The 18,781-nt window shown below is 52.8% G+C and overlaps 1 protein-coding gene across 1 annotated transcript in view; it reads right to left on the bottom strand.

The window, feature by feature from the left end:
• Positions 1-6,686: 6,686 nt before the first annotated feature.
• rusf1 (RUS family member 1) overlaps positions 6,687-18,781 on the bottom strand; it is a gene marked incomplete at its 5' end in the record, with an annotated part of 32,074 nt that continues 19,979 nt past the window's right edge. Inside the window, 7 exons of the mRNA XM_078206857.1 lie at positions 6,687-6,859; positions 8,054-8,212; positions 8,995-9,065; positions 9,373-9,430; positions 10,632-10,816; positions 15,069-15,139; positions 18,094-18,195. Of these exons, the coding sequence (XP_078062983.1) occupies positions 6,687-6,859; positions 8,054-8,212; positions 8,995-9,065; positions 9,373-9,430; positions 10,632-10,816; positions 15,069-15,139; positions 18,094-18,195 (819 nt within the window). The remainder of the gene's footprint in view (positions 6,860-8,053; positions 8,213-8,994; positions 9,066-9,372; positions 9,431-10,631; positions 10,817-15,068; positions 15,140-18,093; positions 18,196-18,781) is intronic.

The following is an 18,781-nucleotide window of genomic DNA, read 5'->3' as shown; positions in this document are numbered from 1 at the left end:
GAAGAAGCTGCCCTCGAGTCGCTCGGTACGTGGCCTCAGACATTTGTACCTTTCTCCCCCGACGGAAGAAGGTGGGGAGAGAATGTCCGGGGCTGCGTGCGTGCGTGCGTGCCTCGGGAGGGGGTCCTCGATTACGCCGGCTGGGCTTTTCCCCCGAGGCAGGGGGAAGTGTAGACAGAGTCGACGGATGGAGGCTGGGGGTTTGCGTGATGGGACTGGGCTACATTCTTGCCGTCTCGGTCTCAGAGCAAGAGGGGCCCCACGCCAACCGGAAAGGGTGCTTTCGACAGGCCGATTATGATGTGTAAATATCCCTCAGTTAAGGTCAGAACCCCAGAAACACCGCCCCCCCCCCCCCCCCCCCCCGCCACGTTGCCAGCGTCAACTCTCTCCGAGAAATTCCAGGCCCAACCAACCATCCATCCATCAGCTGATAGAACAGTACATCACAGAACAGGCCCTTCGGCCCACGATGTTGTGCCGAGCTTTATCTGAAACCAAGATCAAGCTATCCCACTCCCTATCATCCTGGTGCGCTCCATGTGCCTATCCAATAACCCCTTAAATGTTCCTAAAGTGTCTGACTCCACTATCACTGCAGGCAGTCCATTCCACACCCCGACCACTCTCTGCGTAAAGAACCTACCTCTGATATCCTTCCTGTATCTCCCACCACGAACCCTATAGTTATGCCCCCTTGTAATAGCTCCATCCACCCGAGGAAATAGTCTTTGAACGTTCACTCTATCTATCCCCTTCATCATTTTATAAACCTCTATTAAGTCTCCCCTCAGCCTCCTCCGCTACAGAGAGAACAGCCCTAGCTCCCTCAACCTTTCCTCATAAGACCTACCCTCCAAACCAGGCAGCATCCTGGTAAATCTCCTCTGCACTCTTTCCAGCGCTTCCACATCCTTCCTATAGTGAGGTGACCAGAACTGCACACAATATTCCAAATGTGGTCTCACCAAGGTCCTGTACAGTTGCTGCATAACCCCACGGCTCTTAAACTCCAACCCCCTGTTAATAAAAGCTGCCTTTCTTGTTCTCTGCCCGTCTCTCACTTCAGACTCAAACCTCCGACACACCTTTGGACACGAAGGAGAGGGCATTTTAGCACGGCCAATCCCCCGAAGCTGCACATCTTTGGACACTAAGAGGGGGAGCGGGGACAGTGCCGCACGGCCCTTATTCCCCCCGACAAGCTGCACATCCCTCGTTTCGAGGCACACTGGGAGGAGGCACCTTTCTCTCTCTGTCTGTCTCACTCAGTCAGAAGTTTAACAACACCAGGTTAAAGTCCAACAGGTTTATTTGGTAGCAAAAGCCACACAAGCTTTCGAGGCTCTGAGCCCCTTCTTCAGGTGAGTGGGAATTCTGTTCACAAACAGAACTTATAAGACACAGACTCAATTTACATGAATAATGGTTGGAATGCGAATACTTACAACTAATCCAGTCTTTAAGAAACAAAACAATGGGAGTGGAGAGAGCATCAAGACAGGCTAAAAAGATGTGTATTGTCTCCAGACAAGACAGCCAGTGAAACTCTGCAGGTCCACGCAACTGTGGGAGTTACAAATAGTGTGACATAAATTCTGATTCTAGGATCGCATGATAAAGACTCAGGAGGAAAAAAGCAGAAATATTTATGTGAAATAGTGTGACATAAACCCAATATCCCGGTTGAGGCCGTCCTTGTGTGTGCGGAACACACACAAGGAGACAATACACATCTTTTTAGCCTGTCTTGATGCTCTCTCCACTCCCATTGTTTTGTTTCTTAAAGACTGGATTAGTTGTAAGTATTCGCATTCCAACCATTATTCATGTAAATTGAGTCTGTGTCTTATAAGTTCTGTTTGTGAACAGAATTCCCACTCACCTGAAGAAGGGGCTCAGAGCCTCGAAAGCTTGTGTGGCTTTTGCTACCAAATAAACCTGTTGGACTTTAACCTGGTGTTGTTAAACTTCTTACTGTGTTTACCCCAGTCCAACGCCGGCATCTCCACATCACTCAGTCAGACAGTCGTTTTGCCCGCTGCTGTTCTTGCTTTCAGCATCGCAACAAAGAAATGAAGGAGGGCTTGGGTCCACCCGAGAGGTGTCATGGAGTTTGTTTCATGCTGTTCCGAATGCTACTGTCCGGACGGCGTCACCCACCAGGTACACGGTACCTACACTTGCAACTCGGCCAACGTTGTCTACCTGATACGCTGCAGGGAAGGATGTCCCGTGCATGGTACATCGGGGAGACCATGCAGACGCTACGACAACGGATGAATGAACACCGCTCGACAATCACCCGGCAAGAATGTTCCCTTGCAGTCGGGGAACACACTTCAGCGGTCACGGGCATTCGGCCTCTGATCTTCGGGTAAGCGTTCTCTCCAAGGCGGCCTTCATCACACACGACGGCGCAGAGTCGCTGAGCAGAAACTGATACGATGTGGAGATGCCGGCGTTGGACTGGGGTGAACACAGTAACAGTTTTAACAACACCAGGTTAAAGTCCAACAGGGTTTATTTGGTAGCAAATGCCATTAGCTTTTGGAGTGCCGCTCCTTCATTTGGTAGCTGATACCATTAGCTTTCGGAGCGCCGCTCCTTCATTTGGCAGCTAATGCCATTAGCTTTCGGAACACTGCTCCTTCATTTGGTAGCTAATGCCATTAGCTTTTGGAGCGCTGCTCCTTCATTTGGCAGCTGATGCCATTAGCTTTCGTGGTGCTGCTCCTTCATTTGGTAGCCAATGCCATTAGCTTTCGGGGCGCTGCTCCTTCATTTGGTAGCTAATGCCATTAGCTTTTGGAGCGCTGCTCCTTCATTTGGTAGCTAATGCCATTAGCTTTTGGAGCGCTGCTCCTTCATTTGGCAGCTGATGCCATTAGCTTTCGTGGCGCTGCTCCTTCATTTGGTAGCTAATGCCATTAGCTTTTGGAGCGCTGCTCCTTCATTTGGCAGCTAATGCCATTAGCTTTCGGAGCGCTGCTCCTTCATTTGGTAGCTAATGCCATTAGCTTTCGGGGCTCTGTTCCTTCATTTGGCAGCTAATGCCTTTAGCTTTCGTGGCGCTGCTCCTTCATTTGGTAGCTAATGCCATTAGCTTTCGGAGTGCTGCTCCTTCATTTGGTAGCTAATGCCATTAGCTTTCGGAGCGCTGCTCCTTCATTTGGCAGCTAATGCCTTTAGCTTTCGTGGCGCTGCTCCTTCATTTGGTAGCTAATGCCATTAGCTTTCGGAGTGCTGCTCCTTCATTTGGTAGCTAATGCCATTAGCTTTCGGAGCGCTGCTCCTTCATTTGGTAGCTAATGCCATTAGCTTTCGGAGTGCCGCTCCTTCATTTGGTAGCTAATGCCATTAGCTTTCGGAGTGCCGCTCCTTCATTTGGTAGCTAATGCCATTAGCTTTCGGAACGCCGCTCCTTCATTTGGTAGCTAATGCCATTAGCTTTCGGAGTGCCGCTCCTTCATTTGGTAGCTAATGCCATTAGCTTTCGGAGTGCCGCTCCTTCATTTGGTAGCGAATGCCATTAGCTTTCGGAGCGCTGCTCCTTCATTTGGTAGCTAAGAACAAAGAACAAAACAGCACAGGAACAGGCCCTTCGGCCCTCCAAGCCCGTGCCGCTCCCTGGTCCAAACTAGACCATCCTTTTGTATCCCTCCATTCCCACTCCGTTCATGTGCCTATCTAGATAAGTCTTAAACGTTCCCAGTGTGTCCGCCTCCACCACCTTGCTAATGCCATTAGCTTTCGGAGCGCTGCTCTTCCTACAGTGAAGGAGCAGCGCTCCGAAAGCGAATGGCATTTGCTACCAAATAAACCGGTTGGATTTAACCTGGCGTTGTTGACAATCTTACTGCAGAAACTGACAGGCAGGTCCCGCACACACGAGGACGGCCTCAACCGGGACCTTGGGTTCATGTCACACTATCTGTAACCCCCACCACTTGCCTGGGCTTGCAGAATCTCACTCACTGTCCTGTCTGGAGACAACACACATCTCTTTAACCTGTGCTTAACCCTCTCTCCACTCACACTGTCTGTACCTTTCAGACTTGATTCCCTGTAAAGATTCGCATTCCACCCATTATTTAGTAAATTTAGTTTGTGTCTTTATATGCCCTGTTTGCGAACAGAATTCCCACTCACCTGACGAAGGAGCAGCGCTCCGAAAGCTCGTGTGGCTTTTGCTACCGAATAAACCTGTTGGACTTTAACCTGGTGTTGTGAGACTTCTTACTGTGCCCACCCCAGTCCAACGCCGCCCTCTCCACATCTGATTCAGTCGGTCGGTCACTCGGTCTTTTTGCCGGTTGCTGTTGATCTGATTTCCCGCGTTGCAACAGGCAAAGAGCCTGAGCAGCAGGAGTGGAGAGGCGGCGCCCCCCTTGTGGGACCATCGCTGGACTATTCGTCCTGAAACACGGGCCTTGCCGCGCTCTGGGTGGGTGGGGCGGCTTCCGATCCCGCCCGCCGCGGCAGGTGGTGGGATTTGAATTCCATGGAAAAAAAATCCGGGAATTAAGAATCCACTGGGGAGCCCGTGTCGACTGTCTGGGGGGCGGGAGGGAGGGAGGGAGGGGAAACCCGAGGGAAGGAATCTCCCGTCCTCACCCTGGTCTGGGGCCTGCGTCCGACTCCTGAGCCACAGCCGCGCGGTCGACTCTCTACTGCCCTCCAGGGGCGACCAAGAGATGGGCAGTGAATGCTGGGTCCAGACGGCCAGCCAGCCAGCCAACTGGCTAGCCGGCCAGCCGGCCAGCCAGCGAGCGACGCCCATGTCCCACCAATGAATCAATAAAACTATCTTTGATTTGATTTATTGTTGTGACATGTATTAGGATCCAGTGAAAAGTATTGTTCCTTGCGCGTTGTACGGACAAAGCATACCGTTCATAGAGTACAGAGGGGAGAAGGAAAAGGATTTGATTTATTATTGTCACGTGTATTGGGATACAGTGAAAAGTATTGTTTCTCGCGCGCTGTACAGACAAAGCATACCGTTCATAGAGAAGGAAAGGAGAGAGTGCAGAATGTAGCGTTACAGTCACAGCTAGGGACAAAGCATACCGTTCACAGAGAAGGAAAGGAGAGGGTGCAGAATGTAGCGTTACAGTCACAGCTCGGGGTGTAGAGAAAGATCAGCTTAGTGCGAGGTCGGTCCATTCAAAAGCAGCAGGGAAGAAGCTGTTCTTGAGTCGGTCGGTACGTGACCTCAGACTTTTTCCCGACGGGAGAAGGTGGAAGAGAGAATGTCCGGGGGTGCCTCGGGGGGTCCTCGATTACGCCGGCTGCTTTTCCCCCGAGGCAGCGGGAAGTGTAGACAGAGTCGACGGACGGGAGGCTGGGGGTTTGCGTGATGGGACTGGGCTGCGTCCACGAGCCTTTGTACTTCCGTGTGGTCTCGGGCAGAGCAGGGGGGCCCCACGCCAGGCTGTGATACACCCGGGAAGGATGCTTTCGATACGCAGAGTATGTGTAAATATCCCTCAGTTAAGGCCAGAACCCCACCCCCACCGACCGCCCAAATCCCCCCAGACACGTCCCCCCAGCATCGACTCACTCCGAGAAGGTCCAGGCCCAACCACCCATCGATTGCCTGATTAAAACTGGCTTTCCCGCTCTCCGCCCGTCTCTCACTTCTGACTCAACCTGCACATCTTTGGACACTAAGGGGCAATTTAGCACGGCCAATCCATCTCACCTACACATCTTTGGACACTAAGGGGCAATTTAGCATGGCCAATCCGCCTAACCTGCACATCTTTGGACACTAAGGGACAATTTAGCATGGCCAATCCGCCTAACCTGCACATCTTTGGACACTAAGGGACAATTTAGCATGGCCAATCTACCTAACCTGCACATCTTTGGACACTAAGGGGGCAATTTAGCATGGCCAATCCACCTAACCTGCACATCTTTGGTCACTAAGGGACAATTTAGCATGGCCAATCCCCCTAACCTACACATCTTTGGACACTAAGGGGGCAATTTAGCATGGCCAATCCCCCGAACCTGCACATCTTTGGACACTAAGGGGCAATTTAGCATGGCCAATCCATCTAACCTACACATCTTTGGACACTAAGGGACAATTTAGCATGGCCAATCCACCTAACCTGCACATCTTTGGTCACTAAGGGACAATTTAGCATGGCCAATCCCCCGAACCTACACATCTTTGGACACTAAGGGGGCAATTTAGCATGGCCAATCCACCTAACCCACACATCTTTGGACACTAAGGGACAATTTAGCATGGCCAATCCACCTAACCTGCACATCTTTGGTCACTAAAGGGGCAATTTAGCCGGCCAATCCCCCTCACCGACACATCTTTATGTGGATTGGCCCTCCATCCGATTCTCTCCCTCTCTCTCCATCCACTCTATCTCTCCCTCTCTCTCCGTCCACTCTATCTCTCCCTCTCTCTCTCTGTTTCTCTTTCCTTCACACCTTTTCTCAGGATCTATTCCTCTCGCTCGTCCTCTGTTAAATCCTCCCTCCCTCCCTCCCTCCCTCCATCTTCCTCTCATTCTCTCTCTCTGCTTGCCTCTCCCACCTGCGCAGATGGTGAAAGATTTCGGATTTTGTGCGGTTGGTTAAATATTTGCCTCCGACGTGGAATTTTCCCCGGATCCAGTCCCGCCCACCCTCCCCTCTGCCCCCCACCGCCCCCGTCATTGCCTCTTCTTGCCCCCCAGGGGCCACCGGGCCCTCCACTCGTCCGCACCCAGGTGGTTCCGCTCCATCACCCATCCGGCCGCCCGGGCCTCGGACAAGAGGCGGGGGAACAGCCGGTCGACCAAGAGGTGCGTCGCCGCCACTGCGTCCCACAGTCGTTCGTCCCGGGCTGGAGGGAGACAGAGAGAGAGACAGAGGTAGTCTGAGGTCACGTACCGACCGACTCAAGAACAGCTTCTTCCCTGCTGCTGCTGTCAGACTTTTGAATGGACCTACCTCGCATTAAGTTGATCTTTCTCTACACCCCGAGCTGTGACTGTAACGCTACATTCTGCACTCTCTCCTTTCCTTCTCTATGAACGGTATGCTTTGTCTGTTTCGCGTGCAAGAAACAATACTTTTCACTGTCTCCCGATACACGTGACAATAATAACTCCAATCAAATTGGATTGAAGTGGGAAGTTTCCATGAGACGGAGAACAGGAATGAGATAGAGAATCTGGTGAACTGGCAACAATAATCTCTCCCTCAATGTCAACAAAGCGAAGGAGATTGTCATCGACTTCAGGAAGCGTAAAGGAGAACCTGCCCCTGTCTACATCAACGGGGACGAAGTAGAAAGGGTCGAGAGCTTCAAGTTTTTAGGTGTCCAGATCACCAACAACCTGTCCTGGTCCCCCCCACGCCGACACTATAGTTAAGAAAGCGCCACCAACGCCTCTACTTTCTCAGGAGGCGAAGGATATTCAGCATGTCCGCTACGACTCTCACCAACTTTTACAGATGCCCCATAGAAAGCATCCTTTCCGGATGTATCACAGCTCAGTCTGGGGCTCCTGCTCTGACCCAAGACCGCAAGGAACCACAAAGGATCGTGAATGTAGCCCAGTCCCATCACGCAAACCCCAGCCTCCCATCCATTGACTCCGTCTACACTTCCCGCTGCCTCGGGGAAAAGCAGCCGGCATAATCAAGGACCCCCCCACACACCCCCGGACATTCTCTCTTCCACCTTCTTCCGCCGGGAAAAAGATACAAAAGTCTGAGGTCACGTACCGACCGACTCAAGAACAGCTTCTTCCCTGCTGCTTTTGAATGGACCTACCTCGCATTGAGCTGATCTTTCTCTACACCCCGAGCTGTGACTGTGACACTACATTCTGCACCCTCGCCTTTCCTTCTCTATGAACGGTATGCTTTGTCTGTACAGCGCGCAAGAAACAATACTTTTCACTGGATCCCGATACACGTGACAATAATAAATCAAATCAAAGTATTTTGTGACCTTGCCAATAGGAGAAGGGAGGATCTGGGAGGGGAATGAGGCAGAGGAGAGAAATGAGGGGGAGAGGGATAATCTCACCAGATTTAACTGTGGTTTGCAAGTCAAGGAAGGCGGCCTTTTGCACCCGGAATGAGCTGACATCCTGGTACAGGAGTTGATACAAGATCTCGGCGTGAAAACAGCTTTCCACCATGTCAACGCTCCCCGCTCCGTCCCTCAGAGTGATGCACAGCACACCTTAAAACAGTACCGAGGGCAGTCAGTTAGATACACTGTCCTTTCCCCCTCTGGGACCGGGTGTCACAGTGCGTTAGATACACTGTCCTTTCCCCCTCTGGGACCGGGTGTCACAGTGCGTTAGATACACTGTCCTTTCCCCCTCTGGGACCGGGTATCACAGTGCGTTAGATACACTGTCCTTTCCCCCTCTGGGACCGGGTGTCACAGTGCGTTAGATACACTGTCCTTTCCCCCTCTGGGACCGGGTGTCACAGTGCGTTAGATACACTGTCCTTTCCCCCTCTGGGACCGGGTGTCACAGTGCGTTAGATACACTGTCCTTTCCCCCTCTGGGACCGGGTGTCACAGTGCGTTAGATACACTGTCCTGTCCCCCTCTGGGACCGGGTGTCACAGTGCGTTAGATACACTGTCCTTTCCCCCTCTGGGACCGGGTGTCACAGTGCGTTAGATACACTGTCCTTTCCCCCCTCTGGGACCGGGTGTCACAGTGCGTTAGATACACTGTCCTTTCCCCCTCTGGGACCGGGTGTCACAGTGCGTTAGATACACTGTCCTTTCCCCCCTCTGGGACCGGGTGTCACAGTGCGTTAGGTACACTGTCCTTTCCCCCTCTGGGACCGGGTGTCACAGTGCGTTAGATACACTGTCCTTTCCCCCCTCTGGGACCGGGTGTCACAGTGCGTTAGATACACTGTCCTTTCCCCCCTCTGGGACCGGGTGTCACAGTGCGTTAGATACACTGTCCTTTCCCCCCTCTGGGAACAGATTCAAACCAACCTGTATTTTGGTTCACTCCCAGTAAGTAGTTCTTTGTGTTGTTCTCTGTTGCTCTTTGATATTCATAAGTGCTGTCACGGAAAGAGACAGATAGAGAGAGGAGTGGTTTATAGAATATATAGAACAACAGATACCCGGGAGTGAGTTACAGACTGGAATCTAATCGAAGGGTTCGGGGTGGTTTATATATAGAACAACAGATACCCGGGAGTGAGTTACAGACTGGAATCTAATCGAAGGGTTCGGGGTGGTTTATATATAGAATAACAGATACCCGGGAGTGAGTTACAGACTGGAATCTAATGGATGAGTTTGGAGGGAGTGCCTTGTATACAAATGCAATGTAAAAGTGACAAGGATTTGTGAAATGTCACTGACCTGTGGAAGATTGAGTCGAGAGATGTTCCGAGTCTAATGGAGAATCTCCTCTGAAAAGCTACGACAGATACAAGCACTGTGGTTAACCTTAAAGGAGCACTGACCCTCCCACAGTGCGGCGCTCCCTCAGCACTGACCCTCCCACAGTGCGGCGCTCCCTCAGCACTGACCCCCCCACAGTGCGGCGCTCCCTCAGCACTGACCCTCCCACAGTGCGGTGCTCCCTCAGCACTGACCCTCCCACAGTGCGGCGCTCCCTCAGCACTGACCCCCCCACAGTGCGGCGCTCCCTCAGCACTGACCCCCCCACAGTGCGGCGCTCCCTCAGCACTGACCCTCCCACAGTGCGGCGCTCCCTCAGCACTGACCCTCCCACAGTGCGGCGCTCCCTCAGCACTGACCCCCCCACAGTGCGGCGCTCCCTCAGCACTGACCCCCCCACAGTGCGGCGCTCCCTCAGCACTGACCCTCCCACAGTGCGGCGCTCCCTCAGCACTGACCCTCCCACAGTGCGGCGCTCCCTCAGCACTGACCCTCCCACAGTGCGGCGCTCCCTCAGCACTGACCCTCCCACAGTGCGGCGCTCCCTCAGCACTGACCCTCCCACAGTGCGGCGCTCCCTCAGCACTGACCCTCCCACAGTGCGGCGCTCCCTCAGCACTGACCCTCCCACAGTGCGGCGCTCCCTCAGCACTGACCCTCCCACAGTGCGGCGCTCCCTCAGCACTGACCCTCCCACAGTGCGGCGCTCCCTCAGCACTGACCCTCCCACAGTGCGGCGCTCCCTCAGCACTGACCCTCCCACAGTGCGGCGCTCCCTCAGCACTGACCCTCCCACAGTGCGGCGCTCCCTCAGCACTAACCCTCCCACAGTGCGGCGCTCCCTCAGCACTGACCCTCCCACAGTGCGGCGCTCGCTCAGCACTGACCCTTCCACAGTGCGGCGCTCCCTCAGCACTGACCCTCCCACAGTGCGGTGCTCCCTCAGCACTGACCCTCCCACAGTGCGGTGCTCCCTCAGCACTGACCCTCCCACAGTGCGGCGCTCCCTCAGCACTGACCCTCCCACAGTGCGGCGCTCCCTCAGCACTGACCCTCCCACAGTGCGGCGCTCCCTCAGCACTGACCCTCCCACAGTGCGGCGCTCCCTCAGCACTGACCCTCCCACAGTGCGGCGCTCCCTCAGCACTGACCCTCCCACAGTGCGGCGCTCCCTCAGCACTGACCCTCCCACAGTGCGGCGCTCCCTCAGCACTCACCCGGAAAGAGAGGTTCTCGAAGATTCACGGAGCTGGGCGGAGGAATCTTGTCCATTCTGAAGAAGTCGTCAACAAGCAGCCGGAGACGGGACTGGTTTAGAGTTTCCATCACCACTGCTCTGACGGCACGGTAGTTGGCATAGAGATGCAGCAAGGTGAACAGGGTGTACAGCAGGTAGGTGAGGCTGTAGGGGCAGTAATGGTGAACTGAGTGAGTCTGTAATGGCCGTGAGCTCCCCTGCCCCGCTCTCTCCCCACAGCCCTGTATCAATCCCCAAACTAATCCCACTGCCCCGCTCTCTCCCCATAGCCCTGTATCAATCCCCAATCTAATCCCACTGCCCCGCTCTCTCCCCATAGCCCTGTATCAATCCCCAAACTAATCCCACTGCCCCGCGCTCTCCCCATAGCCCTGTATCAATTCCCAAACTAATCCCACTGCCCCACTCTCTCCCCATAGCCCTGTATCAACCCCCAAACTAATCCCACTGCCCCGCTCTCTCCCCATAGCCCTGTATCAATCCCAAACTAATCCCACTGCTCCGCTCTCTCCCCATAGCCCTGTATCAATCCCCAAACTAATCCCACTGCCCCGCTCTCTCCCCATAGCCCTGTATCAATCCCAAACTAATCCCACTGCCCCACTCTCTCCCCATAGCCCTGTATCAAACCCCAAACTAATCCCACTGCCCCGCTCTCTCCCTGATCATCCAATTCAATATCCTGATCCCCCCCCTTCCCCCCCGATATCCCTCCATCCCTTTCGCCCCAAGATCCAGATCCCATTTCATCCTGAAACCACACAACGTTTTGTCCTCAACTACTTTCTGTGGGAGTGAATTCCACACATTCGCCACCCTCTGGGTGAAGACATTTCTCCCACCTCAGTCCCAAAAGGTTCCCCCCTTATCCTCAAACCCCCCCTGGTTCTGGATTCCCCCCACCATCGGGAACATTCTTTCTGAATCCACCCTGTCGAACCCTGTGTGAATTTTATAAGTTTCTATCAGATCCCCTCTCACTCTTCCAAACTCCAGTGAATATAATCCTAACCCACTCAGTCTCTCCTCATGTGACAGACCTCCCATCCCAGGAATCGGCCTGGTAAACCTTCGCTGCGCTCCCTCTATACAAGGACATCCTTCCTCAGATAAGGAGACCAGAACTGCCCACAATACTCCAGGTGTGGCCTCACCAACGCCCTGTACAATTGCAGCAAAACATCCCTATCCCTAAACTCCAATCCTCTCGCTGTGAAGACCAACAGACCATTATCCTTCTTTACTGCCCGCTGTACCTGCGCGCTTACTCTCAGCGACTGATGCACCAGGACTCCAAGGTCTCACTGAGTATCCGCCCTCTCTCAATTTACACCCCATTCAAATAATTATCCGCCTTCCTCAGACAAGGAGACCAAAATTGTGCACAGTACCCCAGGTGTGGCCTCACCAACGCCCTGTACAACTGCAGTCCCCAACCAGAATTCGCCCCCCCCTCGTCCCCCAACCCCCGCCAACCCCAAACCCCCCCCCCCCATTCCCCCCCACCCCCTCTGTCTCAGAATTCCCACCTCCTCCCCATTTCCCCCGCCAGTGGATCCCATCTCTCTTCCACGACTGTTGAATGGATTCACGACCTGACCCTTCGACCGTCCCCAAGGAATTTCCCCCGCGTCTATCCTCCCCCCCCCCCCCCCCCCCCCCCCCCCCCCCCCCGCCTCCGGACCGCCTACGGGGACTGGGTTCCCTGCTCTCTGGGTCAGTCCTGGTTTGGTTGAGTCGGTAGTGGGGGGGGGGAATCCTCACCGTGTCTGCTCCCCCGCCTTCCCACACCCAACACCCCCCCCCGCCCCCTATCCGACATTCCGGCTGGAGGGCAGAATCCCACGCCCTCTCCCTCACGCGCGCCAATTTAGAACATAGAACATAGAAAGCCACAGCACAAACAGGCCCTTCGGCCCACAAGTTGCGCTGATCACATCCCCACCTCTAGGCCTATCTATAGCCCTCAATCCCATTAAATCCCATGTACTCATCCAGAAGTCTCTTAAAAGACCCCAACGAGTTTGCCTCCACCACCACCGACGTCAGCCGATTCCACTCACCCACCACCCTCTGAGTGAAAAACTTACCCCTGACATCTCCTCTGTACCTACCCCCCAGCACCTTAAACCTGTGTCCTCTCGTAGCAACCATTTCAGCCCTTGGAAATAGCCTCTGAGAGTCTACCCTATCCAGACCTCTCAACATCTTGTAAACCTCTATCAGGTCACCTCTCATCCTTCGTCTCTCCAGGGAGAAGAGACCAAGCTCCCTCAACCTATCCTCATAAGGCATGCCCCCCAATCCAGGCAACATCCTTGTAAATCTCCTCTGCACCCTTTCAATGGCTTCAACATCTTTCCTGTAATGAGGTGACCAGAACTGCGCGCAGTACTCCAAGTGGGGTCTAACCAGGGTCCTATAAAGCTGCAGCATTATCTCCCGACTCCTAAACTCAATCCCTCAATTAATGAAGGCTAGTACGCCGTACGCCTTCTTGACCGCATCCTCCACCTGCGAGGCCGATTTAAGAGTCCTATGGACCCGGACCCCAAGGTCCTTCTGATCCTCTACATTGCCAATCTTCCCAATCCTCGGAACATCCCAATTATCTCCGCTACCCCACCTCCCTTTGTCCTGTGTCTTTGCTGATTGTATCAATAAGTTCGCAAGTGCATAAGATATAGGAGCAGAATGAGGCCATTCGGCCCATCGAGTTCGCTCTGCCATGGCTGATATGCTGCACATCCCCATTTTCCTGCCTTCTCCCTGTAACCCTTCAACCCAATTAACAATCTGTCCAACTCCCTCTTCAATGTACTGACTGTCCCAGCATCCAGTGCACTCTGGGGGAGCGAATTCTACAGATTCACAGCACCTTTGGGAGAAGTTGTTTCTCCTCCAACTCTGTTTTAAATTTGCGACCCCTTATCCTAAGACGATGACCTCTCCCAGTCCTCGAATTCCCCACAAGAGGAAGCATCCGCTCCCCGTCTACTTTATCCACACCTTTTACCATCTTGTCTACCTCAATCTGATCTCCCCTCATTCTTCTCAATTCCAGAGAGTGTCGGCCTGAACTGTTCACTCTCTCCTCGTACGACGAACCCCTCATCTCTGGAATCGATCCAGTGAACCTCCTGAGCTGCCTCCAATACCACTACATCTTCTCTCAAATTGGGGTGTTGAGTTTAAAAATTGGCAAGTCATGTTGGCAGCTTTACAGAACCTTAGTTAGGCCGCACTTGGGAATATAGTGTTCAATTCTGGTCGCCGCACTACCAGAAGGATGTGGAGGCTTTGGAGAGGGTACAGAAAAGATTTACCAGAATGTTGCCCTTGGTATGGGGGGCATTAGCTCTAAGGAGAGGTTGGAGAAACTTGGTTTGTTCTCACTGGAGGTTGAGGGGAGACCTGATAGAAGTCTACAAGATTATGAGGGACAGAGTGGAGAGTCAGAAGCTTTTCCCCCCAGGGTGGAAGAGTCAATTACTCGGGGGGCACAGGTTTAAGGTGCGAGGGGCAAGGTTTAAAGGGGATGTACGAGGCAGATTTTTTACACAGAGGGTGGTGGGTGCCTGGAACTCGCTGCCGGGGGAGGTAGTGGAAGCGGATACGGTCGTGAGTTTTAAGGGGCGTCTCGACAAATACATGAATAGGATGGGAATAGAGGGATACGGTCCCCGGAAGGGTAGGGGGTTTTAGTTCAGTCGGGGGCAGCATGGTCGGTGCAGGAGGGGCCGAAGGGCCTGTTCCTGTGCTGTAATCTTCTTTGTCCTTTAAATAGGGGGGACTAAAACTGTGCAAAATACTCCAGGTGCAGCCTCACCAATGCCTTGTATAGTTGCAACAATACTTCATAGAATCATCATAGAAACCCTACAGTGCAGAAGGAGGCCATTCGGCCCATCGAGTCTGCACCGACCACTATCCCACCCAGGCCCTACCCCCACATATTTTACCCGCTAATCCCTCTAACCTACGCATCTCAGGGCTCTAAGGGGCAATTTTTAACCTGGCCAATCAACCTAACCCGCACATCTTTGGACTGTGGGAGGAAACCGGAGCACCCGGAGGAAACCCACGCAGACACGAGGAGAATGTGCAGACTCCACACAGACGGTGACCCGAGCCGGGAATCGAACCCAGGTCCCCGGAGCTGTGAAGCAGCAGTGCTAACCCACTGTGCCACCGTGCCGCTCTATCTTTATATAGAGGGCATAGTCCTTCCTTATCTTTATATTCTATTCCTCTCGCTATAAATGGCAACATTCCACACACTCTTCATTATCTGTTGTACCTGCATACTTAAAACCATCACCCTGGTTTCGTCCCCCCCCCCCCCTCCACCCCCCCACCCCTCCACCCCCGCCGAGAGCCAGGGTTGCTTACGTACGGCGTGTTGTCAGTGACCAGGGGGGTGAGGATGAGGCTAAACAGGAGGCCAGCTAAATTCACCAGGGTCTCCTGTGGAGAGAGAGAGTGGCGTTAGTGTCCCGTATTATTTTTTTAATCCTGTTCTCTGCAGCTATCACAGCTTTGGGTTTGTTTTTCATTGCTGCTGGGCTGTTTGCTAGAGGCCCTTTTGTTGTTCCTTCAATGGCTCAGAGTCAGAGGTTTACAGCATGGAAACAGGCCCTTCGGCCCAACTTGTCCATGCTTTTTTTTAAAAACCCCTAAGCTAATCCCAATTGCCCACATTTGGCCCATATCCCTCTATACCCATCGTACCCATGTGACTATCTAAATGCTTTTTAAAAGATAAAATTGTATGTGCTTCTACTACTGGCAGCTTGTTCCAGACACTCACCACCCTCTGTGAAAAGATTGCCCCTCTGGACCCTTTTGTATCTCTCCCCTCTCACCTTAAACCTACACCCTCTAGTTTTAGACTCCCCTACCTTTGAGAAAAGATATTGACTATCTAGCTGATCTGTGCCCCTCATTATTTTATAGACCTCTATAAGATCACCCCTCAGCCTCCTACGCTCCAGAGAAAAAAGTCCCAGTCTATTCAGCCTCTCCTTATAACTCAATCCATCAAGTCCCGGTAGCATCCTAGTAAATCTTTTCTGCACTCTTTCTAGTTTAATAATATCCTTTCTATAATAGGGTGACCAGAACTGCACACAGTATTCCAAGTGTGTGGCCTTACCAATATCTTGTACAACTTCAACAAGACGTCCCAACTCCTGTATTTAATATTCTGACCGATGAAACCAAGCATGCCGAATGCCTTCTTCACCACTCTGTCCACCTGTGACTCCACTTTCAAGGAGCTATGAACCTGTACCCCTAGATCTCTTTGTTCTGTAACTCTCCCCAACGCCCGACCATTAACTGAGTAAGTCCTGCCCTGGTTCGATCGACCAAAATGCATCACCTCGCATTTGTCTAAATTAAACTCCATCTGCCATTCGTCAGCCCACTGGCCCAATTGATCAAGATCCCGTTGCAATTGGAGATAACCTTCCTCACTGTCCACTGTGCCTTGGCGTCATCTGCAAACTTACTAACCATGCCCCCTATATTCTTATCCAAATCATGAATATAAATGACAAATAACAGTGGGCCCAGCACTGATCCCTGAGGCACACCGCTGGTCACAGGTCTCCAGTTTGAAAAACAACCCTCGACAACCACCCTCTGGCTTCTGTCAAGAAGCCAATTTTGTATCCATTTAGATACCTCACCCTGGATCCCGTGAGATTTAACCTTATCCAACAACCTACCATGTGGTTTCGTTTATTTCTGGTACATTCTGGGAGTTGTTTTATGACCCTGATTTGATTGGATTCGATTTATTGTCACATGTATCGGGATACAGTGAAAAGTATTGTTTCCCGCGCGCTCTACAGACAAAGCATACCGTTCATAGAGTACAGAGAGGAGAAGGAAAAGGATTTGATTTGATTTGATTTATTAGGGATATAGTGGACTATAACACTTGTGAATTTAAGGTTTTATTTTCTGCTTGGCTTAGTTTTTTCAGAAGGGGAATGGACGTCAGACTGAAAGCAGCGATTCTCTCTCTCCCTGGTGTTGGAAATCCTGCTGGCGAGCGGAAAGCAAGGCTTTTCGCCTTGCTGGAGTAGAACGTCTGCCGAGTTTCTGACCTGAATTATATCGAGAGATGATGTGGAGTTGCCGGCGTTGGACTGGGGTGGGCACAGTAGGAAGTCAGGTTAAAGTCCAACAGGTTTATTTGGTAGCACGAGCTTTCGGAGCGCTGCTCCTTCGTCAGGAGAGTGGGAATTCTGTTCACAAACAGGGCATATAAAGGCACAAACTCAATTTACAGAATAATGGGTTGGAATGCGAGTCTTTACAGGTAATCAAGTCTTAAAGGTACAGACAATGTGAGTGGAGAGAGGGTTAAGCACAGGTTAAAGAGATGTGTATTGTCTCCAGACAGGACAGTTAGTGAGATTTTGCAAGCCCAGGCAAGTCGTGGGGGTTACAGATAGTGTGACATGAACCCAATATCCCGGTTGAGGCCGTCCTCGTGTGTGCGGAACTTGGCTATCAGTCTCTGCTCAGCGACTCTGCGCTGTCGTGTGTCGTGAAGGCCGCCTTGGAGAATGCTTACCCGAAGATCAGAGGCCGAATGTTCGCTACGACACGGATGAATGAACACCGCTCGACAATCACCAGGCAGGTGTGTTCCCTTCCAGTCGGGGAACACTTCAGCAGTCACGGGCATTCAGCCTCTGATCTTCGGGTAAACATTCTCCAAGGCGGCCTTCACGACACACGACAGCGCAGAGTCGCTGAGCAGAAACTGATAGCCAAGTTCCGCACACATGAGGACGGCCTCAACCAGGATCTTGGGTTCATGTCACACTATCGGTAACCCCCACGACTTGCCTGGGCTTGCAAAATCTCACTAACTGTCCTGTCTGGAGACAATACACATCTCTTTAACCTGTGCTTAACCCTCTCTCCACTCACATTGTCTGTACCTTTAAGACTTGATTACCTGTAAAGACTCGCATTCCAACCATTATTTTGTAAATTGAGTTTGTGTCTTTATATGCCCTGTTTGCGAACAGAACTCCCATTTACCTGACGAAGGAGCAGCGCTCCGAAAGCTCGTGCTACCAAATAAACCTGTTGGACTTCAACCTGGTGTTGTGAGACTTCTTACTATATCGCGAGAGAGACAGAGACGCATAAACACACACTGAGCAACAGGGAGTTAGGCGCCACAGTGCGCGCGTCACTCTGTCGAAACACGGGGCACGGGTGATCGAGCGCCATTGTTCCCCCTCTTCCGCTTTCCTTGTCCCGCACTTCCCACCCCCCCGCGCGCAAGGCGACACCCGTGCGATCACGCACGTGCCCAACTACCCCTCACCGCACGGGTAATATGCACACGCACGCACTGCCCCGCGCTGGGGCGGAGGGGAAGCGGGGATTACCTGGCTGCCGTCCTTGGCCGACACGTCCGCCATGTTGTCGCGTCGGGCCTGGTGCATGGTGAGAGCTGCCCGCGTGGCTCCGCCGGCCACCCCCACGATGGACTGGAAGGGAGAGAGAAAGCAGGACGGTGAGAGGCGGCTGGGAACCCCCCTTCCCCCTGCCCTTCCCCCCCTCATCCTCCATGACCTGGCTCACAGCACCAGGGCTATTATTGTCGGAATTGTGCCGATATAGAACGTGGGCTTCGAGTTGGTATGACGACGTCGATACAGGTGAGGGGTGGAACTGGGCGAGTCTGTGATTTTCCTTCGCCATGTTATGATGCGGAGGTTGACCCCCTTTTGATTGGGTAATGCCGACTCCCCTAAGCTCGCCTCGCAATAAAAGAACAAAGAAAATTACAGCACAGGATCAGGCCCTTCGGCCCTCCTGCACCGACCATGCTGCCCCCATCTGAACTAAAACCCCCTACCCTTCCGGGGACCGTATCCCTCTATTCCCATCCCTATTCATATATTTGTCCAGATGCCCCTTGAAAGTTACTACCGTATCCGCTTCCACTACCTCCCCGCGGCAGCGAGTTCCAGGCACCCACCACCCTCTGTAAAAAACCTGCCTCGTGCATCTCCTTTAAACCTTGCCCCTCGCACCTTAAACCTGTGCCCCCTAGTAAACAAACAAACAACA

The sequence above is a fragment of the Mustelus asterias genome, unplaced genomic scaffold (genome assembly GCF_964213995.1).
Source record: "Mustelus asterias unplaced genomic scaffold, sMusAst1.hap1.1 HAP1_SCAFFOLD_1843, whole genome shotgun sequence".
In the NCBI taxonomy this organism is placed as follows: domain Eukaryota; kingdom Metazoa; phylum Chordata; class Chondrichthyes; order Carcharhiniformes; family Triakidae; genus Mustelus; species Mustelus asterias.
The sequence above is the reverse complement of the archived record's forward strand: the minus strand, read 5'-3'. Positions and strand labels throughout refer to the sequence as shown.